At 41.6% G+C, this 26,116-nt stretch overlaps 1 protein-coding gene across 3 annotated transcripts in view; it reads right to left on the bottom strand.

Moving 5' to 3' along the window:
* Positions 1 to 26,116, bottom strand: part of bcas3 (BCAS3 microtubule associated cell migration factor) — a 376,831-nt gene that overhangs the window by 4,181 nt on the left and 346,534 nt on the right. For 2 of the 3 annotated variants that reach the window (XM_052078874.1, XM_052078875.1), the window contains one exon: positions 4,886 to 5,062. In XM_052078874.1, the coding sequence (XP_051934834.1) occupies positions 4,886 to 5,062 (177 nt within the window). Of the gene's footprint in view, positions 1 to 4,885; positions 5,063 to 26,116 lie in introns of those variants that run through there. The other variant, XR_007964470.1, reaches the window with a different exon arrangement.

Raw genomic sequence — 26,116 nt, 5'->3', positions numbered from 1 at the left:
GATTGTCATGTGTGTGTGCGTGTGTGCATGTGTGTGTATGTTTCCAACTGGGACAGCAAAGTTGGTGACAGTAAGTGAAAAGAAGGGCCCTATTTTTGTGCCCAGCATAAGTGTAGTGCAAAGCATAGTCTTCCCGCGCATGGGTGGAGTTTTCTTTCTTTTGTGATTTTTGTAGACTGTGTGTGGAGGCAAGTCCGACTATATCCAGTCGGAAATTCTCTGCCTCACACACCAGCTCAGGCTTCTTCCCTGCCAGAGAGGTGACATTCCATGTCCCAAGAGCTAGCTTCTGCAGCCGAGGATCGGACCGCCAGGGTCCCCGCCTTTGGCTGCCGTCCAGCTCATATTCCACCCGACCCCTTTGGCCCCTCTCATGGGTGGTGAGCCCATGGGAAGGGGGACCCACGTTGCCTCTTCGGGCTGTGCCCGGCCGGGCCCCATGGGTGTAGGCCCGGCCACCAGGCGCTTGCCAACCAACCCCACCTGCAGGCCTGGCTACAGCGGGGGCCCCAGTGACCCGCGTCCGGACAAGGGAAACCTTGGTCCATATATTTTACTCATCATAAGGGGTCTTTGTCTGGCCCCTCACCTAGAACCTGTTTGCCATGGGTGACCCTGCCAGGGGCATAAAGCCCCAGACAACTTAACTCCTAGGATCATTGGGACACACAAACCCCTCCACCACGGTAAGGTGACGACTCATGGAGGGGGCAAGGCCTGATGTTTTGCTTAATTTCATGAGTTTTTTTAGACCTTCAAAAGTAGTGTCGTGTTCTAGGCGAACAGTGTGTTGCCATGGCAGCAGCTTTTCACAAAAACACAAATTTCTTGTTGCAAAATCAAGATTTATACACTCTTCTGAGCAAATATGAAGTAAATCTGGTTAACCCACCGGGGGCAAAACATCAACTTTTAAAACATATTTCCTTCAGCCAGTATGTTGCATTTCCACAACAACAAATATAAGTTTGTAGACGTCTTCAGATCATGACTCAGCCATCACCGTTCGGGCCCTAATCATAATAAAAAATAACAAGAATAACTGGAGATGCAAGCAGCTATAAAAGGACCCTCACACTTCTGGCCATATTGGGGTATTGTCACATTGGGATAAGGGCACATTGTAATTGGAAATTTTGTACATCAGAAAATGCATAAGATTAAAAGTTACTTTGACAAAATATAGCCTAAATCCAAGGCCGAAAATGGACAACTTCCTGTTATGTTTTGAATAGGGCTCCAGAGACGTTTGTTGGTCTCCGGCTGTTAGATATGCTTCCAAATTTTGGTTGATTCTTTGTTCTGATTCTCAGCTCGGACTATTTTTGAATGCGCAACAAAGCCATTTTTTTTCAACACACAATAAATAATATTTTAAAAAATTGTGAGGTGACATATGGGCCAAGTTTCATATGTTTTCATGAATGATATGACCATCAAAATATGTATCATTTTTTGTAGCAAACTGTATCGCCATGGCAATAGGATTGGACAAAATAAAAAGCTTTGCCTTCATTTCTGAAAAATGGCGCAATAAGCTAATAAAATATTGGTCGTGTTGCCATGCCTGCTATAGCTGCCTGGTTTCATGAGTTTTTGTGCCTGTTTAGAACCTCAAAACTAGTGTTGTTTTCTTGACAAACAACAACAAATGACAACAACTTTTTGCGAAATCTACCAAACATGATGTTTTATCGTCATGAAGGCATCGGCACTCTTCCAAGTAAATATGAGGTAAGTCTGGATAACTCACTGGGCTGAAAACAACATTAACCAGTATGTGGCTCTACCACTTTGACAAAAAAATGTGTTTATAGATTTCTACCCCTAATTATCATCAAGTGTATGACATTTTTAAAAGATATGATCATGTTGGCCAAGTTACAGCAGTTTTTGCAGTCAAGGCGATGCGAAAAAAAAAATCGAAATGTGGACTTCCTGTTTGGTTTAGCATATACCTGTAGCTCAGAGAGTATTTTGTGTGGGGCTTAGGCTGTTATACATATACCACCACATTTTCATAGACCTAGGTTGTTTTGTTAAAATTTTGGGGGATACTGAGCATTTTTGTTTGCACATTAAACTAATAAAATATTCTTGATTTTGTCAGGCCTAGTGTGTGTGTGTGCAAAGTATTTGTGCATGCTTAGGCCCTCAAAATAGCATTTTACGCAAACTCATAAACTTTGTCTTTTAACATCATGAAGGCCTCAACACTCTTCCGACCAAATATGAAGTCGATCTGGGTAACCCGCTGGGAGAAACACTCAAGAATTAAACATTTAATTTAATGTAGCCAGAAGTTGCCACTACAACTACAATAAAAAAATGTGTTGGACTTTCATAAAATGTGTGCAGTTTTGAAGAAGATAGGATCATCTGGGTAAAGGTACGGCCAATGTTTATTGTCACGGTGAATCATCGGACTTTGCAGCGCTGTAATTTTCAGCCTTTTGCTGAAAAGTCACAATATTCTACAAAGAGCTAGATCAACGTCTTGAGGCTTTTCTGACAAATTTTCAGTTGGATTCATTCAGCAGGCTCTGTCCAGTACATTAAAATGTAAAAAAAACTCGTCATCAGTTGTTGGTGCAATACATATAACTGAATATGATTACCGTATTTTAAAAGGCACACTGGATTATGAGGCGCACCTTGAATGAATGGGCTATTTTTGAATATTTTTTCATTTATTGGGCGCACTGGAATATAAGGTGCAATCTACAATGCATCCACTAGATAGAGATACACTCCTTCTGTTCGACTTGAGAGGTGTTCATGACAACCTCCGAAAAACGTAAATTAACATTACTTCAATGAAACTACGAAAATTGACAAGAATGCATCAAAACAGAAAATCAAGCGAGGAAATTATTAATCATCATCAATAAATTGTAGGGGGGGTATAGAATTTATTTTGTGATTTCCTCGCTTGATTTTCTATTTTGATGCATTATTTAAAATTTTCGTAGTCTCATTGAAGGAATCGTTAATTTACGTTTTTTCGGAGACGGTCATGAACGCCTCTCGAGTCGAACGGAAGAAGAGAAGGCACGGAGACGGACAAAGACTTACCCGCATTTGTTGAGACTGTGAAAACCATTAATAAAGTGTGCGTTTTTAAAAAAACACACCACCATAGCTTTCCTTTTCTCATAGCTGCAACAAAAATAATTCAATAAAGCAGCGACACAGTTCACTGAACCAACAGCAAGTTATAACATTGTAAGCATGTCTCCAGCAAGGGGCCATTTTGGGTCGACATATTACCGTAATGACCATACACAAGTCGCACCGGATTTTAAAGCGCCCTGTGACTTTTTAAGAAAATAGAAGACTTTTCGGTGCGCCTTATAGTCTGGAAAATACGGTATGTAGATTTCTTCAGGTCGCGACGATGCATGTATGTGAAGTTTGGGATTTTTCTGCGGCCGATGTGGAGGGGAGTTGTGAAACATTTATTTAACTACAGTAATCCCTCGTTTATCGTGGTTAATGGGGACCAAAACCACCCGGATAAACGAAAACCCGCGAAGTAGCGACCAATTAACTTACTGTATATACTTAAAAAAATGCCCCACGTGGGCCTTTGCACTTGTGTAGAGCACGCTCGCGTGCACACACACGCGCGCGCACGCACGCACGCACGCACGCACACACGCACACAACCACACGTGCACACACACGCACACGCACACACACGCACACGCACACAAACGCCAGCGATCCCCTCGAGTGCAGCAGTGTTTATGATTAGTCAATTAAGGTTGTTCAGACAATTGATGATGGTGAGACGTGTTTTTCTTCTTATAAGTGCCCCCCCCCACACACACACAAAGGCCAGCGATCCAGCTTGTGCATCAGACGTGTTTATGATTAGACAATTAAGACAATTGAGGATGAAAGAGACCTGCTTTTCTTCTTATAAGCCTCCTCTCTGTCTCTCTTTTTCTCTCAGCAACATACATACACTCACCGGCGTGGTCCATCCGTGCCCCATGTGGACCTTCCGCGCTTGAGCAATGTGCGCACACACTAGCACGCATAGTAAACAACACGTACCACTGATTTTTGCGGACTTCAAAAATCAATCAATCAATCAATCAATCAATCATTCATTCATTCATTCATCTTCCGTACCGCTTGATCCTCACTAGGGTCGCGGGGGGTGCTGGAGCCTATCCCAGCTGTCTCCGGGCAGTAGGCGGGGGACACCCTGAATCGGTTGCCAGCCAATCGCAGGGCACACATAGACGAACAACCATCCACGCTCACACTCACACCTAGGGACAATTTAGAGTGTTCAATCAGCCTGCCATGCATATTTTTTGGAATGTGGGAGGAAACCGGAGCACCCGGGGAAAACCCACACAGGCCCGGGGAGAACATGCAAACTCCACACAGGGAGGCCGTAGCTGGAATCGAACCCGGTACCTCTGCACTGTGAAGCCGACGTGCTAACCACTGGACTACCGGGCCGCTCAATCAATCAATCAATAAATAAATAAATACATTTTTTTTTGTTGAATGAAGAAATCCGCGATGCACCGTAGCGAAATCACTGTATTAAACATCGTTTATTTGAACACTCAAAATTGCTCCAAGATGGACAGTCATTGAGATTGTGAAAGTTTTTTGTCAATGTGTACCCTGAGATTGGCTGGCAACCAATTCAGGGGGTACACCGCCTCCTGCCTGAAGGCGGCTGGGATAGGCTCCAGGATCCCCAAAGAATTCAAATAAACAATTACATTTACATAAAGGGGTCGAACTTCGTGACCGGCAATTTCAACAGTTTTTACTACCCCTTGCAACCACAGAAAATTGTTTCATTCAGTAGTATGTTTGTGTTTGTAAAAGTGTATACAGTATGTGCCGTACTGACCTGTAGCAGACCCTCCGACATCTCGAGAAGGAAACTCAGACATAGCATCTGCCAATCGCTCTCTGAGGCTTTCTTCGCTTGCATCTGTGAAGTTGATATTGTGCCGCGGCACACCAAAGCTCTCAGGCCAGCTTCCACATACCTCCAGAAGGGTCACGTCACGCCCATCAAAAGTATCTGAAAATAAACATTGGACTATTACTACAGAATAAATAAGCAAATTTGTCAGTTAATGGAAAATATAAATGTCAGTTACTCTTAACATTTATATTTGCTACATCTACCAATGATGCTTTTTTAAATTAAACAACCTCCATCCATCCATTTTGTAATCCGCTGAGGTTTGTAGGCGTGCTAGAGCCTATTTCAGCTGTCTCTGGGCAGTAGGTGGGGTACACGCTGAACTGGTTGTCAGACAATCGCAGGGCACACATAGACAAAGAACCGTTCACACAAAAATTTTAAAATAAATTCAAAATGTGGACTTAAATAAAATGTATTATTATTATTATTATTATTATTCCTGTTTGGTTTAGCATATAGTTCAGAGAGAATTTTGTGTAGGGCTTAGGCTGTTACATATACCATCAAATTTTCATAAACCTAGGTTGTTATATTAAAATGTTGTCAGGGGGGAACACCTAGTGACAATTTAGAGCAGAGGCCTCCTGCCTGTTTTAGATCCGTCCCTACTCCAACACACCAAATTCAATTGTACATGATCATTCCAGGCCTCTGAAGAGTTTGCTGATGAACTGATCATTTGAATCAGGTGTGTTGAAATAGACAAAGATCTAAAACAGGCAGGATGTGGCTTCGAAGAACATGAGTTCCTACCCCTGAATTAGAGTCTTCCATTAACTTGACATGCATGTTTTTGGAATGTGGGAGGAGACCGGAGTACCGGTACAGTACTCGGAGAAAACCCAAGCAGGCACGGGGAGAAAATGAATACTCCAAAGAGGAAGGCTGGAGCAGGAATCAAACCTGGCCTTCTGTACAGTATAATTACATTTCAAAATATGTTAGCAAAACATCGCCTGAAGCAAATGGGTTTACATTTCTATGAAAGCAAAAACAAGTTTACAAAAAGTGTCACAGACCAAACAGCAGAAACACAATTAAATTCAGCCTTCGAAAAAGGCAAACCATTCGTTACACAACGGAGGACTTCATGCCACAAAAGGGAAATCCTGCTTTACCACTCATCAGCTATCGCCTAAACATGCACAAACATTTCAAAATATACCAGCATAATTAAAATGGATTATTATTTTGTGACAGTGAATGTTTGGGTACACATTTACTCAGTGATCAATGAGGAACAAAGACGACACACTTCGTGGTCATGCATTACCACCTGCCTCAAGCCTGCAGTTTTACTGACATGCCATACATGGAATTAGCCCTAACACTTTGACACAGAGAATGACGCTACTCAGCTCATGTGACACAACTAAACTCTCAACTCAACTTTATTTGTACAGGACCTTATCACACATGTTCAACCCAAAGTCCTTCACAGTTAAAAGACAATTTGGCATTTTAAAATCAATCAATAACATCTGCCCCAGCCCTACTCCCCACATTCATCCAAAGCAATTTAGAAGAAACGATTTCGTAAATCAGGGTTCTCAAGTTACATAAATATACATGTACAGACGGTACAAGCAGTACATACAATTTCTCAATGTTTTTTCAATGTGGTCATTAAAAAAAAACAAATAAATGCAATTGAGGAGTTGAATCATTTTGACCGCAACCACCAATACATATACACCCAAAACAAAGTTCTGTCAATAATATTGTCAGAACCAGACTTGGACGTAGGACACAGTTGCAGGGTACAAAGTAAAAAGATTTTTGATATTTATTTGTGGATTAGCGACTGACAATTCAAAACGGCAAGGCTCTGAAAACAAGGCAAGAACTGTTCAGATCTGTGGCGTGAAGCGAGGGTGCACGCACAAAGACGAAACACATGAGCACAGGACAAAGGGAGACAAGGACCATTTAAACGCAAGTTAAGGGGCAACAGGTAGAAACAATTGGGCTGGGGCTGACAATCAGACTGGCTGCCACAGGAGTATGTTAAGTTAAGTGACCTAAAACGAGAGGAGAGTCATTCTTTCAAAATAAAACAGGAAAATGACCAAACAACACAAACAACCCTCACCGGGGTGTGACAAATTTGTCAGTATGAGATGAAGGAAATTAAATAAATACATTAAATAAAATACATGCACTGATTTGTTGTTGTTCCACCATCGTGTGCACTGGTTTGTTGTTGTTCCACCATCATGTGCAAATCCAGACGGATTAAAAGCCACCATCCACCCAGCTGTTAACCCCCACGTACTGGCCCTATTTATCCTCACAGCTAGGGCTACTTTCTTTAAAGATTTAATCCCCCTGCATCAATGTGTGTGTGACTGAGTGCATGCGCTTGCATCACAATCATCTCTTTATGAGTCAAAATTCACATATGGGTGTTAAATTGTGACATATCACAGCAAAACAATTTGGACAAGACTTGGTATAGGACACATATTCACCCAGTTTTTGTGGTCCACATTTAAGAGTGCTACAGGTACAATCTTCTGTTACATAATGTATAGTTCATACTACATGCACCGGTCAGGCCACTCTTTAGCAGTGCTCAGAAAACTTGCCTGGAGGGGCTGCTGTTACAGCAATGTTCCGCTCATGTTTCAACAATCTGAACATTCGGCAAGCCTCCTCGCTGCCCATCTTCAAAGCCCTCCTCAAAACTCACTTGTATTCTTTGGCATTCGACTCAGCATGACTTAGATTTGTTCTTGATTTTACTGTTTGGTGCTTTCTACCGCCTTTATTACCGATTTGTCTTACTGTTTATTGTGCATGTTAAATCGCTCCATGTAGAGCACTTTGTATGCAGCGATGGCTGTTTGAAAGTGCTCTATAAATTCTGTTGACTTGACTTTTAAATGCAGGTTGTGTAGCTGAACGGTCGAAGTATCAACGGGAAGGGAGGAGTGGCCACGGATGATGTCAGCTTTTGAAATCGCAGGACAGAGAGGCAGCAGGAATGTGGAACTACCGGTAAGCAGGTTGTAATATCTGGGTAATTCTGGGACTTCGACATGATGGAGATGAATGTTAGCTGGTTTCCATTAAATGCTTTCAGCAATGGTTGTCAAATAATAGTGATACATACATATCCCGTCATCAAAGTGTCTTAAGACATCTAAAGAACACACACACACACACACACACACACACACACACACACACACACACACACACACACACACACACACACACAGCTTGGGGGCAACTGTTGCCTCCACATTTTCTCTAGTTCTTCCTTCACTCTTTGGTATTTCTCCAGCTTTTCATGCTCCCTGTTCCGGATGTTGCGATCCATCAGGAGAGCTCAATCGATCATGACTGCTGTCTTCTGATGTTTATCTACGATGTCAGAGTGGTTGGCTATCACCAGTTTGTCAGTCTGGATCTGGAAGTCACAGAGGATCTTGGCCTGGTTGTTCTCAACCACCTTTGGAGATGTCTGCCATCTTGATTCTGGGACCTCTAATCCATATTTAGAACAGACTTTCCGGTACACTGTTCCTGCTCCCTGGTTATGTGGCTCCATCTGTGTGTCATGTTGCGAGCGAAGCGGAAAGGAACACGCTTTGTTTGCAACAAAATTGAAATATAGGATTCCAGAAACATCAGACACCAACAAGATCTCCGTCCGAAAATAATATTTATTAACAAAAACCGGACTGCAGAAAATAGCTAACAGAAAACGTTGGTCAAAACGAGTACCAGAAAAAAATGCAAAAAACCCTATAACAAAAAAGCGCTCGCACAAAAGGCAAGAAAGAAAATAAACTTGAATACAATTACACACGAAAATAATACCACACCAAAAGAGCCGACAAATATAACTGGCGCACCAAGACTAATACGAGAGCGAAAATACCATCACAGGGGCAAAAGCAGTGGCACGGCAAGCAATTCTCCGGCAAGTAAGAGTCAGAAAGGCAGCCCTAATAAAGCAGGTGCTTAATGACAAATAGGTAGCAGGTGTGCAGCCAGCCAGAATGCACCACATGCCACCTGCTGCCGAAAACGGGACATGACAAAATGTATGGCTTGCCAGGCTGCATCTATCTTACACCCTGCCGTGATATGCTGCACAATGTATGTGTGTGTGTGTGTGTGTGTGTGTGTGTGTATATATATATATATATATATATATACACACAGAAGATATATATATATATATATAGTATATTGTATGAACTGTATACAATGTGAAGAATGTTATTGTATATGAATTACATGTCACAATCTTGTCCGGTCGCATCTTATCTCACAATGCTGGCATGTTGTATCTCAATATGCTTTGTCCAGGAGTAAATTTGTAGTGTGTCATGCCACTGTTTCTGGGTTACGTATGGATTTAAGACAACAATGTCTGGTGGCAACAAATACAATTAGGCCTAAATGCAGGGTAGCTAATTGAACATGTAATTTCTTTATGATGGGTTCTGTGTAATGGTCTGTACATGCAAGTATATGTAATTGAGAAAAAAAATAATGGCACTAAGAAAGCCGGAAGTTTGTAAATGATTGATAGTAGAGAGGTGTGAGGTAACAGTTTTGCAAACTCTTTTATATACCGGTAATTGATTTCATGTATTGTTTTTCGTGTGTTTACTAAAGTGGAAGAAAGTGACCCTTGCTTCCTGAAAGATTTTCTTGTATGCGGACCTCAGATGAAAATTTCTGGACATTATTGTTGTTAATGTGTGCCCTGGGCAGTATTGGCAATGTGTGACACACACACGCGCTAATGACCATCCATCCCAAGACGAAGGTTACCAATGGCTGGACTGACATGAAGAATCTATCTATCTATCTATCTATCTATCTATCTATCTATCTATCTATCTATCTATCTATCTATCTATCTATCTATCTATCTATCTATCTATCTATCTATCTATCTATCTATCTATCTATCTATCTATCTATCTATCTCTATCTTATACACAGTAGATATAGATAGATAGATATGTACAGTATATCTCCATTTTCTAATCCGCTTATCCTCACGAGGGTCACAGCCATGCTGGAGCCTATCTCAGTTGTCTTCAGGCAGTAGGTGGGGCATACCTCGAACTGGTCCCCAGCCAATCGCAGGGCACACATAGACAAATAACTATTCGTGATCACAATCACACCAAGGGAGAATTTGGAGTGCCCCCCCCCCAAAAAAAAACACACAGGCAAGGGGAGAACATGCGATCTGCACACAGGAAGGGGAGCTGGAATTGAACCCTGGACCTCTGCACCGTGAGTCCGCCGAGAAATATATACTGTATACCGGTCTATATATGAGCTGTTAAAAGATTGAAATTCATTCATTCATTCATCTTCCGAGTCGCTTGATCCTCATTAGGGTCGCGGGGGGTGCTGGAGCCTATCCCAGCCGTCTTCGGGCAGTAGGCGGGGGACACCCTGAATCGGTTGCCAGCCAATCGCAGGGCACACAGAAACGAACAACCATTCGCACTCACACTCACACCTAGGGACAATTTAGAGTGTTCAATCAGCCTGCCACGCATATTTTTGGAATGTGGGAGGAAACCGGAGCACCCGGAGAAAACCCACGCAGGCCCGGGAAGAACATGCAAACTCCACACAGGGAGGCCGGAGCTGGAATCGAACCCGGTACCTCTGCACTGTGAAGCCGACGTGCTAACCACTGGACTACCGGGCTGCCCTAAAAGATTGAAATGTTTAATCAAATTAAAAACACAACTGTCATAATGAACTCAAATTAACTAAAATTAATCATGATTACTCATTTTTTATCGTTTCTAAATTTCCTTTTATATTTTTTGTCCTATTTTTCCCCGTTACAATGCTCTCATCAACATGGAATCATGGATCAGTTTTCTATGTGCAAAATGTAAATATTTACTGAAAAAACAATTTGGAGTTTCAATTTTACATGAACATTTTTCACTTGGAGCAGTTATTCACACAATATTACTGTCTATCAACAACAGTGAAAAAAATATTTTGCTACACATCAGTTCCTTTAACAGCTCTTTTTAGGGAATCAAAACAGAGCAATATAAAATTAAAAAGTATGCACATCTAAGGTAAACTAGTACAGGAATCAGCCTATAGTGGATTTTAGCCATGGTTGCATATTTCGTTTTTCTCAAGTTTGCATTGAACACAGCAGTCAGGCTATGTTGATTCTGTTGGGCCTTCTTGCGCGGATGTCTCTCTATGGTTTTGTGTAGACATTATTTCAGTTGACTACACTGGACACGTTTTATTTTCAGTGGTCGCTATGACTACACCTCTGAACTCTCGCCGAACCTCAGTGCACCGTCACTGTCAGACGAACACAGAGTAGCTCCACCCCCTGTATTTACCGTATATGCACACGGAACACGGTAACCTTCCACACAAAATAGTTCCAAACAAGTAACAATCGTGTCTGTGGCATACAGTACATCAGACTCAACAAGCTACCTGCTCTTTATTTACCAGCGAGAGGCTCATCAACCTAGTCTCTTATTTCTCTCCCGAAACAGTGTCTTCTCCCGCTTGGTGTACCTTAAGCCTTCTTCACAATGTACAATCTCTGTACACATGTAATGTAGGGTCTCGCTGGCAATCCGTAGTAGTCGTTAGATGCAATGTGAATTATTTCACCTTGAGTGGAGCTGTGGACAATGTTGACAGGCTTGCATGCAGTAGCCATACATTTAGCTGTGGCTTCAGAAAATTTATCCTTCGTTGTGTTATCCATTTTCTTCGCTTTGAAATGATCCATAGCTGTCTGTCTGAGATGAGGGGGCGGAGTACTCACATCAGCAGTGTGCTTGGCCATTAAGTGGTATTTCAGACTCGACGTGCTATGATGATAGCTCAGTTTACGACTGCGAAACATCAAGGTAACTTTGGTCTTGTCAGTGGAACTATCTGGCAAAGTAAACTTTCCATTCCTAAACTCTTTAAGTATCGTTTTCAGTGTCTCGCGCTGCCGTGGCTGGCAAAACAGACATGGGCGTGGAGCTGTGCAACGCGCTTGTTGTTTTGTTTCTGATTTATTTATAGAGCAACGTAACCAACTGTAACCAGACAGAAACATAACACTACATTTACGATGACAATTCTAAAATAAATAAATAAATGGCTATTCCTTCCAATATTGTTCAAACTTTGATGCAGAATGGCTCAAGGAAAAGTTCACCGCTCCAATAGTTTGTGTACCATGTACCATGTCCATCCATTCAGAAACCGGTGGCGGTTTCTCCTTCAATCATTTCTGGGTTATCGTCTTTTTGTTTATTGCCTGTCATATTTGTACCTGGTCCTGTTCTCGCAGTCTAATTTGAATTTTGCCCAGATAAAATACAATGAAGTCCCTTAATCCAACCTGAAATCCAAATGAAACCTTAATCCATTGCCCAAATAAGTGGCCCACACTTCCATATATTTGCATGTACAAATATTTTTACGGTGAAGTTCTTTTCCTCTGAGGCTAATAAAGTAATGCATGCAATTTTTCCAAGTAAATACCCTTCACAGATCAGAACATCAGGTGGTCACCACATTTGAAAAGTGGGTTTCTTTTGCCAATGATTCTGCACAATAAGGTTTGAGTTCATAAAATGATGATACTCCCTGAACTGCTTTATCTTTTCAAGGCCTTGCCAGTCCAAGTGACCTCTAAGCAATTTACTGAATGGAACCAGAATGATTTTGGTTTTGTTTGATGTTATAGAAATAAATAAATAAATGAGAAATTTTTTGAAACATTGCAGATACCTAGAAATTAAGGTGGCATAGCTATTCCCTGTTGAGAAATTTCTGATAAAGCATCACATCTCAAGAGTCTTGATCACAGTGTGTGACCCAACATGTGACACATGGTGGAAAAAAAGTGACCATGACCCTCTTTCATCAAACTGGATAAGCCAGAGAAAAGCTATGCAGGCACGGGGAGCACATGCAAACACCACAAAAGAAAGCCAGGGCCAGAATTGAACCGTGCTCCTCTACACTGCGAGGCGGACGTGCTAACCATTCCACAGTGTGGCGGCCAATTGTTGTTATTATTATTGTGATTATGATTATTCGCAAAAATTAATCACATTTTTTGGGGAACTTTGACGATGAAGTCAAAAGTGTTGTGAGTGACTGGCTAAGACCTCAGTCCAAAGATTTTTCCACTGAGAGAATACGGAAGCTTGTGCACAGATGCGAAAAGTGTGCGACAGCTTCCTTCAAGACTGTCTGCAGCCTGGGTGGTGTTGCAAATGAGAATACATTTTTGACTGCCTTATCGAGATAAAGGGTACCGGTAAATAAAAAGATAAGTACTCATCAGCAACAATACTTTCACTCAGATTTTTACATCATGACACATACAAATATTGATTGTATCGCTTATAGCAGGGGTGCCCAAACTTTTTGGACCGAAGATCTACTTTTCGTTCAACCAACCTCCCGGGATCACCCCTTACTGCGCACACACACACACACACACACACACACACACACACACACACACACACACACACACACACACACACGCATGTGCGCCACGATGAGAAGCCAAACGGAAGCAAGCAATGCACTTTTGCAGCTTGTTGACTATCGTAGCTCACACGTACCATTTTAAATTGCTTCCCTCAGCCCTCTAGATTCCTATTCCTTGCCCGTGCCCTCGGTGAATTGTACACGAAGCAAATGAGAATAATGACGATCAAAGATATAGCGCAACAGCTCTGATCACAAGCTGCAATTGCAGACTGCTGAGCGCGAACCACTTCCGCTGACGTAGTCACGCGCGACCATAGGTTAAAGATTTACCTGCTTTATTTTATTTTATTTGTAAAATCTTTCTTTGGGAAAATGAGACTGATAGGATGATTAGTGTGCAGTCTGCATTAACACAAAAAATATATTACTAACATGTACAAAGACACACAAATGTCTCTTTTTTTTTCTCCCCTATACCTTTCGGATCTAATTGGGATGAGTCCTAGATCTACCGGTAGATCAGGATCGACGTAATAGGCACCCCTGTTATCCATATGTTAGATTAAGTGATACAATTGTCTGAATCAGTTTCTGTAAACTGCAAAATAATGTGAGCAGTGGAAATGCAAGACACCTGCGCCACAGCAATTTTGTCTCTCCGGGAATTTATATTACCAGGAATTAAATTGTCCTGGGCTTGTTGATAGACAAGTGACTAAGAATGTCACTGCACATTTATGTCAAGACAAAGCATGTAGGGATGGAGACAGCCTGGCTCTTCCGATTAAACCATATACATTACTTCTGCTTGGGTTGGCAAAGTGAATATATAACCCGTGTTTATGTGAAGGAATTTTCATTTGAATTGTGCCTGTTTAATCTGATTGAGGTGTTCATATGGAGCATTTTCATTACGTTTGGCAATTCTGCTTTAATAAAATAGAAGCCTCTGTTTACACTCAACTACAGTTTGAACATAGCCGTGGTTACTTTAATTTACACTTGTATGCTTATTCATATTAAACTATTACCACTTAAAAATTACAGTTAAAAAAGGTTTCATGATGGACTTCAACAGTAATTTAGTTTTGGAATTGGTGTACATTAGAAGTCAACCAGCTCCACAGATCAGACTGTGTTTGACTGTGGACTTGCCACTGTGCTTTCAGCATGGTGTTGTGAAGCAGGTTTTAGTACATTATAATGACACCATTGATGCTACAGAGACAACCTCAAAACATATTTTTAATGGATGTCCACGTTCACAAAACAGTTCTATGACTGCACTGTGAACCCAAACTGACATATCCTTCAAGTTATATGTCTTAAAAGAGTGCGTTAGAGAGAGACATTCTGAGTTTCTCTGAGACTCTCATATCCTCAGGGGCAAACTGAGAATGCTAGCTGAATGGTGAAATAGGCTTGTGGCAGGTCTAGTGTTAATGGAGATGTAACTCATGGGGATAGCACCTACTGCACAGTATGTCTGTGGTGTGCGTGCATGCATTTGTGTGTTTGCATGTGCGCGAGCGTGCAGTTTTGACAGGCGTTTCCTTTCTTTCATTACATTAAGGTCAATCCTTGTAAATCATATATTCCATTTTGCCGTCTCCGTGGTAATGCCTCAATGTTAGCATTCTCCGTAAATGTAATTTTTTTGCCTCAAGGCCTTTTACTCATTTCCACATGCACACAGTGACACTTATGAAAAAGAAAGTACAGTAAATAGAGATTAGGGGTGGGTATCGGTAAGATTTTATCAATCCGACTAAATAATACTGCTTATCGATGCCTTGACGGTATTCATACCCATGCTTATTTTGTTTAGAGAAAGACCAAAACCAAAATATTAGAACTCACACTGCTTTATATATGTACTTGTCTTGCAACTCCAATGGCATTAATATAAAATAAACACAATGAAATGAGGTGGCTGGGTGTACGACAAGTTCGCGCTTCAGCCTCATAGTGCAGAGGTGCAGGGCCTTCTGTGTGCAGTTTGCATGCTCTCCACCTGGGTTTTCTCAGTGTAGTCCGGCTTCCTCCCCCACATTCCAAAAACATGCGTGGCAGGCTCATGGAACTCTCTAAATTGTCCCTGTGTGTGAATGTGAGCACGGATGGTTGTCTGTCGATGGGTGCCCTGCGAATGGCTGGCAACCAATTTGTCCCCCGCCTACTACCCGAAGACAGCTGGGATAGCATCCCCGCGAATCAGAAAATGGATGGATGGATAGAAAATGAAATGACTCGGAGAAGTCACGATCATGCATAAGTGTAAAAGAACACTTGTGTACAGCAACAAAGCTGGAACATCCAGTTGGGCTGCACACCGAAAAGCATTCAATTTTCCCAAAAGCCGACAGTACACCCTATAATCCGATCCGCCTTGTATATGGTGTTACAATCTCTTCATATTCCCCATTGAGTTGTTTCTCTGTTTGTGTTCCTATGCCATCTAGTGGTGATTATTAGCAGGAACCAGTTGTAACCTGAAAGCGTTCTGCCCGGCACTAATTGACATGTGCATTCGCAAACACACACTCAAACAGACAACTACTTTATGAGCTCTGTGCAGTCATTATGAAACGACGATACTACCAAAAGCATAGTAAATTACTGACCAAACGAAGGAAGGAGACAGCAAGACTTCGAAGGATATGTAGCCCGTTGTGGATGTGAGCCCATGAGATTTGTGTGCTTTTTTTGTTGAATCAATTATCTTCACAACTTTTGTCTTTCATTTACTGTTTTGTAATACCTGTTTTATTTATATGTTCCATGTCCGTGTTTCTGACCAGTTCTCGTGGCCTTGTTACACCTGCAGCAGTTGTGAAGGCTCGATAAAAATAAAGCTGTATTGTATTATATTCTATTTAGCGTCACTCCATCTAGTGGATGCAGAGCACAACCGCCACCACTATTGTAGCTTCTATTCTGTGCCTTTTCAGGCAGTGCACCATATATATAAAACCAGTTTAAAAATAGGCCATTTATTGAAGGTTCGCCTTATAATCCAAAGCACTTTATAGTGTACAAAATACAGTAAAAAAACTGGCCAATTATGTTTATTTTGAAATGGGCTAGTATCAGCCAATATAATCTACATGATGATTATGTCACGTTGAGCCCGAGGCGATGAGAAATCGCCTCGTGCACAACAGAAAAAAACGAGGTGGATCCCCGGAGAAGCAGACAACGAAAAGATCTTGTGAGAACAAAGGGATTTTAATAAATAACAAAAGGAGCCCGAACAGGGAAAACGGTAACAGAAAGCGCTGGTCAAATAAGAACCAGGAAAAAATAAGGAAGATAACCGAAAACGCTCGCGAAACGATAAAGGGCGAGGAACTACCGAGATAACAATTAGATCACAATATGAAGTACGCGAAGATTGGGGCCGTAAGGCAATAGGGCAGCGAGAAATGGTCGAACGACGAGAATAGCAAATAGCGAGCAATGGCACGGTAAGGAATTCTCCGGCAGTGAGATGACTGCCGGAGTCGCCTAATAAAGGCACGTAATCAGCCCGAAATAACGGGCAGGTGTGCCGAACAGGCGGCGGGAGAACCCGCCACCTGCTGGCGAGCACGCGACGTGACAGATTATTTGGTCGGGCTTCAGTCACAACACTGCAAAGGTTGCAGTCTTTACTGGGGTAGTGAAGTGCCAGTAATATTTGAAAGGAGTAGCTGTTTTAGCAATTTTTCTCCATTTCATCACATTGATGTAATTGAACATAATTGCATATCAGTGCTGCTTAATGGAAAATTCAAAGTTGCTGGCAACACCAAGACTTTCTGAATGTTGTGTGGAAACAGGTCTTAGGAACTTGAGTGGCCTCAAGTGTTTCAAAACTAGTGTTTGGCATGCTGCTGCGCTGCTCTCAGACTGCTGTATGGCTTGACTTTTGTGCACACACGACAGCATGTGTACGTAAGTTTTGGTCCTGTGTACTTAAGTTTTTGTCCCCTACAGTCAATATTACAGCGCTTCATTTTGTATCATGTTTATTCTATTTTTTTAAACTTTTGTGGTGTAGGCTACGCTTTGTAAACGACAACTACTTAATTCACTTTGTTTGACAATTTCAAATGTCCACAAATAGTTTTTTGTGTTCACAATAAAAGATGCTTACAGTGCTATGTTGTTGTGTGTCACTTTTTGATTTCGGCCATCATATTCGTCATGAAATATATCCATAGTGTTTCATGTCTTGTCATAGAAATAACTGTAGGTGTTTCGGATGATGCACTAGTTACATGCATCACTCTTTTACCCCTCACTGTTTATTTGCAAGACAGATTGCTTCTTTGTTTTTAAAGTTGAACAATGGTAGGCAGCCTGCTGTATGTGTTTCCTGTCCTAAGCAATACACGGACATGAAAGCAAGCAGCATAGCACAGTGATGTGAGTATCAGAAACATCTGTTCGTGCAATCATGAGGGCTTCCTTCATGAGCTGCCAAGGCAAACAGACCAATAAGGATCCCACTTTACAATGCATCGATCTCCACTGGCCACAGCCAGCCAGCACAAACACAGACACCAAGTGGGCTAACCAGTTATCTTCCTGTATGCAGACTCACAGTAGTTGGGGTATACTTGACTCAATATGTTAAATATAGAAAACCCAGGGAGTGTGTCTGCAAACAGCCAACAGCCAATCCTAAAAAAACATCCAAACGGTTGTCAAAATATTTTGAAAAACATTTTGTTTTAACGTCATGAATCTTAAACTGTGAATAAAACCCTTAAATTGTGACGTATCTGAACAAACATGAACAGCATATCTTGTATGTTTATGAACTGCTAAAACAAACCTCAAATCAGATTTCTTTCAGCTTGCATCTGTCCTGATTTAATTTGAAGTCTGAAGTTACTGCACACACGCACTGCAACAATATCACCCAGATAGACACCCAAGTCCAGAGATACCACTTTTGGTAGGACAGCATCTGCAGGGAAAATAGCAACAATGTACGCTAATCTTATACAATACAATACAATACAATACATGCTGATTTATATAGCGCTTTCACAACAGATTATGTCCAATCGTAGGGTTCTTTGCCAAAGGCACAAATCAATCCTGTGTGAACCCAGATTCAAAGACAGCTGTCAGTCTTGTCCGGCACACAGAACCGTTGCTTGAAATTGCAAGTATTGTGTTTGTATTCAGCGCCATCAATTCACATCTTTGCACCAACGTCAGTCGCCTATGCAGATACCGCAGGTCAGTGTAAAACACATCACATTCCGGAGAGCATTGCTTTCAAATCATATTTGAGCAATTTTGTCTGTGAGCTTGCGAGAGCTTACTGCATACTTTTTTTTCAGTTGAGAAATCATGCATCTTACCAAAACGTTGTTGAAAGAGTGTATCCTGCTCACACTCAGTAAGCTACCACACACACACACACACACACCGCACTGCTATGCACAGAATGGAGACTCCATTGAGAAAACCAATGAGCTGTGGATCTCCTGGGACACACAAAAACACAGACACACACACCCACGTACAAACTTTTTTTTTGGGGGGTCATGTTATTAATCAGGGCGGCCCGGTAGTCCAGTGGTTAGCACGTCGGCTTCACAGTGCAGAGGTACCGGGTTCGATTCCAGCTCCGGCCTCCCTGTGTGGAGTTTGCATGTTCTCCCCGGGCCTGCGTGGGTTTTCTCCGGGTGCTCCGGTTTCCTCCCACATTCCAAAAACATGCGTGGCAGGCTGATTGAACACTCTAAATTGTCCCTAGGTGTGAGTGTGAGTGCGAATGGTTGTTTGTTTCTGTGTGCCCTGCGATTGGCTGGCAACCGATTCAGGGTGTCCCCCGCCTACTGCCCGGAGAAGGCTGGGATGGGCTCCAGCACCCCCCGCGACCCTAGTGAGGATCAAGCGGTACGGAAGATGAATGAATGAATGAATGTTATTAATCAGATCATTCTGGTCAGGACCTTGCCACTTGCTTAGTTTCAATGCTTAGTTGCAAATGCTCAACACAGAACTGTTGCAGAATGCCTAATTGAAACCATGACTCCCATAAAAATATGGAAATCCCCAAAATATATACTGTATAGGAATTATTGTGAAAATCAAAACAACAACAACCCCAAAAAATCCAATAACTGGATTATATACTGTATTTTTGTGGCCCCCAACATTTTTGTGTCACAGACCAGTTGAGACAATTACATGCTGTTTGCAGACTGACGAACATATTTTTCATTGCTCTTAAATTGCCAGTTTTAAAGCACCAGTAGTGACTACAAAGATTGGAGAGTCATTAAACATTTAATTATTGTTTTTTTTTCTTTTTCTAATTCTTTTCAAACAGTGTTATTCTCCTGTCCTGGAAAAGTGGTTAGGACTGCACGACTGTCCGTGTTTTCAGAATCAGAATCAGAATCATCTTTATTGGCCAAATATGTAGAACACACAAGGAATTTGTCTCCGGTATAACACGCTGCACTAGTATACTAGTATATTTATGTTATGTTATGTGTTGTGTTTATTTATTTTACTTTATGTTAACTGTTTTGTTAAGCACTTTGTTACAGCTGCTGCTGTTGTGAAAGCGGTATATAAAGCGCTATATAAATCAGCATGGATTGTATATACAACTGTAGAATAAAATAAAATATTACAGTGGACCAATCAGTAATAATAATTACGCCTTATAGTGTAGCCAAGTTATAATCCTACATACAGCATCAGCATCATTGCTACTTGCAAAAGACACAATTGATTACATTATTGATTGCTGCTTTCATCCGGTGGCTGCTGGCTAGTTATTAGCAAATAAACTGCTAATGTATACGGGGTCAGGCTGTTCAAATTCTGCTCGCATTTTCATGCTCTCCACTTGATCACTTGGGTGCTACTTGTTCAAATGATTCAACAGGTTTTTTGTATCGCCTTGTTTTTGATGACATACAATGCACAACAGCTTCCTCCTCTATGTCGCTCTGGATATATGCTAGGGGAGGAACTTCTCTTGTCAATATTGCTTCATCTTCGGAAATCATGGCTGTGTGTCAGCTCCACGTTTAGCTGTGCGTTTTTGTTACTATTGCTTCATGTTTACTGCTTCTTCTTCAGGGTTCGTACGGGTCCTTAAAGTACATAAAAATAAAAATTATAAAAGTTGTAAAATTATGTACATAATTGTCCATAATTTTCAGGAAAAACTTCTAAAATCCATTAAAAAACATAACAATTAACCTGTGGTGTTCATTTCATTGGCGTATGTCATTTTCTCCACCCTTCCAATTCATAGTTTTGTCGTAAAATGCACCTGAAACCATTCCCCTCAAACCCCGCTGTCGAGCTACATGCCTTCACCGTCTCCGATCAGTTCCAATGATGATCACATGATCACTTCGGATCATTTCGGGTACCTGTATTTTCTGGAATTAGCTACTCATCGAAAGTAACATCCTCAGCCAGTGACAGACAGACAAATATGCCGGGACATTGTCACAAACGGCGTGGCTGGAACAGCTGGAATTCCGTGATTGTGTCGGAAAAGTTGCCGGCGATAATACGTCGGCCTACTGCCGAGTGTGCAAGAAGGGCATCTCTGTGAAAAGTTTGGGTGTTTCGGCGCTGAAGACTCACGCAAAATGCTCGAAGCACATGAAAGGTATATTTATGTCGTCCATTTCATACAGGCCCATTTTCATTATAACATACGTAACTAGCGGGCGTAGTTGTCAGTAAATTAATTGATCGTAGACTTCTGTGTTGTGTTTTATACTGTCTGTGTATTACATTGCCACAGTGAAACGGCAAGATAATTTTCACAACGGGACTTTAAGCTTTCTTTTCTGAACTCCTTGGTATGCAAAGTTGCCTGCTCATGCACTAGCCCTTTTCATTTTAGCAATGAAACATCATCGTTCATCCTCGTGAGACTATTATACCATTAGCATATCTGTGAGACCGCCATATTGGATATTACTGGCGCGGAGGTAGAAACTGAAGTACATATCTTAGAAATTCTTAGCAAAATGTTGTAATTCAAACTACAAGATGAAACCTAGCGCATGCAATAGGGGTAGGGCCGTTATGAGGCACACAATTAATAACGACACCTAGTGTCAAGGTTGAAGCTGATAATTTCCACGTTCTTTTTTCAGCAATGAACTCTGTCATCAGTTCTGGGGAACATTGACACACTCATCCAGGGTGACCGTGATAAGACCACCACCACTACCAGTCTTCAGACCTCCGGAGGAGCAGTTCAAAGCAAGATTCTTACTGCGGGGACACAGACCCTCAGTGCCGAAATCCTATGGACGCTGAAGTATGTTGATTCTCGTTATTCGTTTCATTCATGCCAAGAAACTGAGAAGCTGTTCAAGAGGATGTTTCCAGGGCATCATGTTTCAGAGACATTCTCATGTGGAGAAACTAAAGCCAGATATCTTGCAGAGTTTGGACTAGCTCCTCACTTTTCTTCTCTTCTGAAGAGTCACATAAAGAAGGACAATGACTATGTTTTATTGTTTGATGAGAGCATGAACTCAAAGACCAAAAACAAACAATTAGACATCCATATTCGAATCTGGCACCATGACAAGGTCTGCACATGATACCTAACCTCGCAGTTCCTTGGGCATGCAGCTGCTACTGATCTTTTAGAACACTTTAATGCAGCAACATCAGATCTTCATAGAAATGGCCTTATGCAGGTTTCAACGGATGGTCCCTCAGTGAACTGGTCTTTCTATGAAAAACTGTCAAAGCAAATTGGGGATGAGACTGGGATGGGATATTGGTAGTTGTGGCCTTCATGTGGTTCATGGGGGGTTTCAAACAGGGGCTGTTGCTACAGGTTGGGGGGTGAATGATATCCATATCAGTGCATATCATCTTTTCAAAGATACTTCAGCCAGGCGACAAGATTTCACCAACATAACCGAGTGTACTGATTTCCCTTTGAAGTTCTGCAAACATAGATGGACTGAAAACTGACCTGTGTGTAGTAGGGTTCTGCTGTTATGGCTCCACTTGAAGTCATATGTTCAAGCATGCGAAAGTAAAAAGGTAGCAAAACCCACTAGCAACTCCTATAAAACACTCCTTGAGGCAGTCAATAACAAGTTGACAATTGCCAAACTGTCCTTCAGATCAATTGCCAGTACAGCAGAGCCATTATTAGCCTTGTACCAAACTGACAAGCCTCTGTGTCCTTTTCTGGATCGTGACTTAGAGGTAGATTGTGAGGAATCTTTTGTAGAAGTGTGCCAAGTCAGATGCATTGCTCAAAGCTTCTACTGTGTATGAGTTGACAAAAATTTATCTTGAGAAAGAGAAGCTTGAGAATAGCAAAATTGAGATTGGGTTCAAGGCTGAAAATGAATTAGAGGCACAGAAAAAAGCCAAAGCAATCAGCGACCTCCAAGTGCTTGAGTTTAGAGAAGAATGCAGGACCTGTGTGGTGAAATTTGTCAACAAGATTCTTGAAAGGTCTCCCATCAAGTACTCACTGGCCCGGAATATGGTTTGTCTACACCCGTGATTGATGGTGTAACCTAATGATCAAGAGCAGTCAAAGAACAAATTCAAGAGGTTGTTGGAAAATGTGAATAAACTAAAACGAGTTGATGAAGATGATGTAGATCAGTTGGTCACAAGCTTTGTTGAATTCATGCAAAGCATAGCTGGTGGTGAAATGAAGTATCGTTTTGAGGACTTCAAAGTTGAAGATGACAGGTTAGATGAGTTGTTCTATGACTGCATGGCTAAAAATGAGACAAGGTTTGGGAAGCTGTGGGGTCTTGTGTGCAGATTGTTAATTATTTCTCATGGCCAGGCATCTGTTGAGAGAGGCTTCTCTCTTAACAGACAAATAGAAAAGGACAACATGGGTGAAGGCATGAGTGTTGTTCTCAGGCAGATAACTGATCATCTCATACTTGTGGATGGGGTTTAGAATGTTGAAATCACAAAGGAACTTCTCTTGTCTGCCTCTAGTGCATGGCATAGGTATTATCAGTACCTTGTGGAGGAGACAGCTAAGAAAGGGAATGAAGCCAGGCATTTTTTCTTTTCAGGATTAATAGATGTCTTGAAAAAGAACAGAAATGTCTTAGAAAGGGCGGCCCGGTATTCCAGTGGTTAGCACGTCGGCTTCACAGTGCAGAGGTACCGGGTTCAATTCCAGCTCCGGCCTCCCTGTGTGGAGTTTGCATGTTCTCCCCGGGCTTGCGTGGGTTTTCTCCGGGTGCTCCGGTTTCCTCCCACATTGCAAAAACATGCGTGGCAGGCTAATTGAACACTCTAAATTGTCCCTAGGTGTGAGTGGGAGTGCGAATGGTTGTTCGTTTCTGTGTGCCCTGCGATTGGCTGGCAACCGATTCAGGGTGTCCCCCGCCTACTGCCCGAAGACAGCTGGGATAGGCTCCAGCACCCCCCGCGACCCTAGTGAGGATCAAGCGGCTCGGAAGATGAATGAATGAATGAATGAATGAATGAATGAATGAATGAATGAATGACTTAGAAAGTGACATAGAAGGTTTGACCCCTTCATCAGAAAAGTATGCTGATGAAGCTGGGGCAAAAGCAGGTAAAACTTGTCATACCCTCCTGGTGAAATCAAATTCAGTGAGGCACACTGCCAAACAGAAGAAAATTGATCTCCAAGAACTTTCAAAAGAGATTGAGGAGAAAACCAAGTCACTGTCTGCTATACCCTGATTGTCATATCAGCTTCACGTTTGTTATTTTCAACATGTCTGATCTTTGAAGGTGGTATTAGTGAAAATAATAGGGTTCTGTTTATTTGAAAATAAATAGTTTAAAATTGTATATAAAAGTTTATACAATAAAGATTTATATTTTCTCAATTTAAAATGTTATTTGTGCACATTATTTGATTAATTCAAGTTGTTTTCATTTTCCTAACTGTAAAATGAAAATTTGACATCCAGTATGTCAAATAAAGGATTAACTGATTGCCCCCAAAAATAAAGATGTGCACTTCCTTTGGCAGCAATGATTTGTACACCAGCTCAGTGATATGTGGCTTTCTATTCAACCTGCGTATTCCTGAGCGGGCATTAAATCCACCGTGAATGGAGAAAAAGTCCATAAAAAATGGCTAAATTGGTAATCAAAAGTCAATAACAGGACCATAAATAAAAATCAAGTGGAAGAGTGGGAACCCCGTTCTTTCGTTTTTTGGCGGATTATGTTCATTTCAAACTTGTAAACAAATGTTAAAAGGGGGACTCCGATTGGCTAGAGTCGCGCACATATTCGCCTCATGTAATGGTATAAATTTGCTCACAGGTCTGTATTTGTGTGGCCCGGTACCATTCGGCGGACCAGTGGTTGGGGACCACTGCTGTACATAATAATTTAACGGCAATTCAGAGGTGGCAACAGTTAGCAGTGACACAAATTTTGACCAAAGTTTTGATTCAATCGATACATTGCATCTTAGATTTTGCCATCACCAGGATATCACTTGAATGCGAAGAACAAACATTTCTATAAAAATTCTGTACATATTTAGAATCAACAGCATGTGTCATATTTGTGTCCATTTATGTGTTCGCCCTGAGGGTGATAAATCGACTCTCATGCTGAGCATGTGCCTACACCCCTGCTGTGCAAATTTGTCCAATTAGCTATGGCCCCAGGGAGTGTGTGCGTGCAATCGCACACACATGTGGGCCCCCCAGAATTTTGTGAAAGAGTGCTCTCATATAGTGTGAGGATTTAGCAACAATGACACACATTTTATGGCAGTAGAATTTTAGAATTGACCTCCAAAGAGCTCTGTCCATAACGCAGCCTCCCGTCGGCTGACACACACACACACACACACACACACACACACACACACACACACACACGCACACACACACACACACACACACACACACACACACACACACACAGGATCACTTCAAGGCAGTGGAGAGCCGGAAAGAGGAGTTTGACATTCAATTGACATTTTATGGGTTGCATTTTCAATTCCGAAAAATTTATCATACAGTGGTACCTCTACGTACGAACGTCTCTTCATACGAAATTGTCAAGTTACGAAACGCCTCAACAGGAAACTATTGCCTCTTGTTATGAAAGAAATTTCAAGCTACGAATGGTAAAAATACAGTATGGGCTGTGGGGTCTTGCCCGAGGGGTCTTGCCGGTCGCAGCTCCGAGTTTCATGAACGTAACATACTTAGAGCTGCTTTGCCATTGGCTATTACCGAGTATCCTCCTGGCATCCTATTGGCTAAGAGGGACTTCTACCGTATTTGTGTGTATGTAGATAGATATGTGTTTATGCAGCATCCTCATCATTCTCCCCTCAGGCCATGAGCGTTCCGACAATTTTACGGAAATGTGAATCACCCAGAAAAAGCGTTGACCAGTCGGGCGATCGCTTGCTGTGCTGATGTTAGCCTTGGACATTTTTGAAGGATTGTTAAAAGCCGACAAAAGCAAACATCCTTGAATCAGTTCTTTCCAAAACAGAAGGCCAAATCACACAGTTAAAAGTTAATTGACCATCATTTTTGTTCTTGACACTATTCTTTGTTTTTTATTAGGCACAACTCACATTTATTGTGCAATAATCTAATTGTAACATTAATCTGTTACATATTTTGAGACAGTTTTATGATTTAGAAAACATTTATGTCT

The sequence above is a fragment of the Hippocampus zosterae genome, chromosome 10, assembly GCF_025434085.1.
Source record: "Hippocampus zosterae strain Florida chromosome 10, ASM2543408v3, whole genome shotgun sequence".
NCBI classification, from domain to species: domain Eukaryota; kingdom Metazoa; phylum Chordata; class Actinopteri; order Syngnathiformes; family Syngnathidae; genus Hippocampus; species Hippocampus zosterae.
This window is presented reverse-complemented; position numbering and strand designations above follow the sequence as displayed.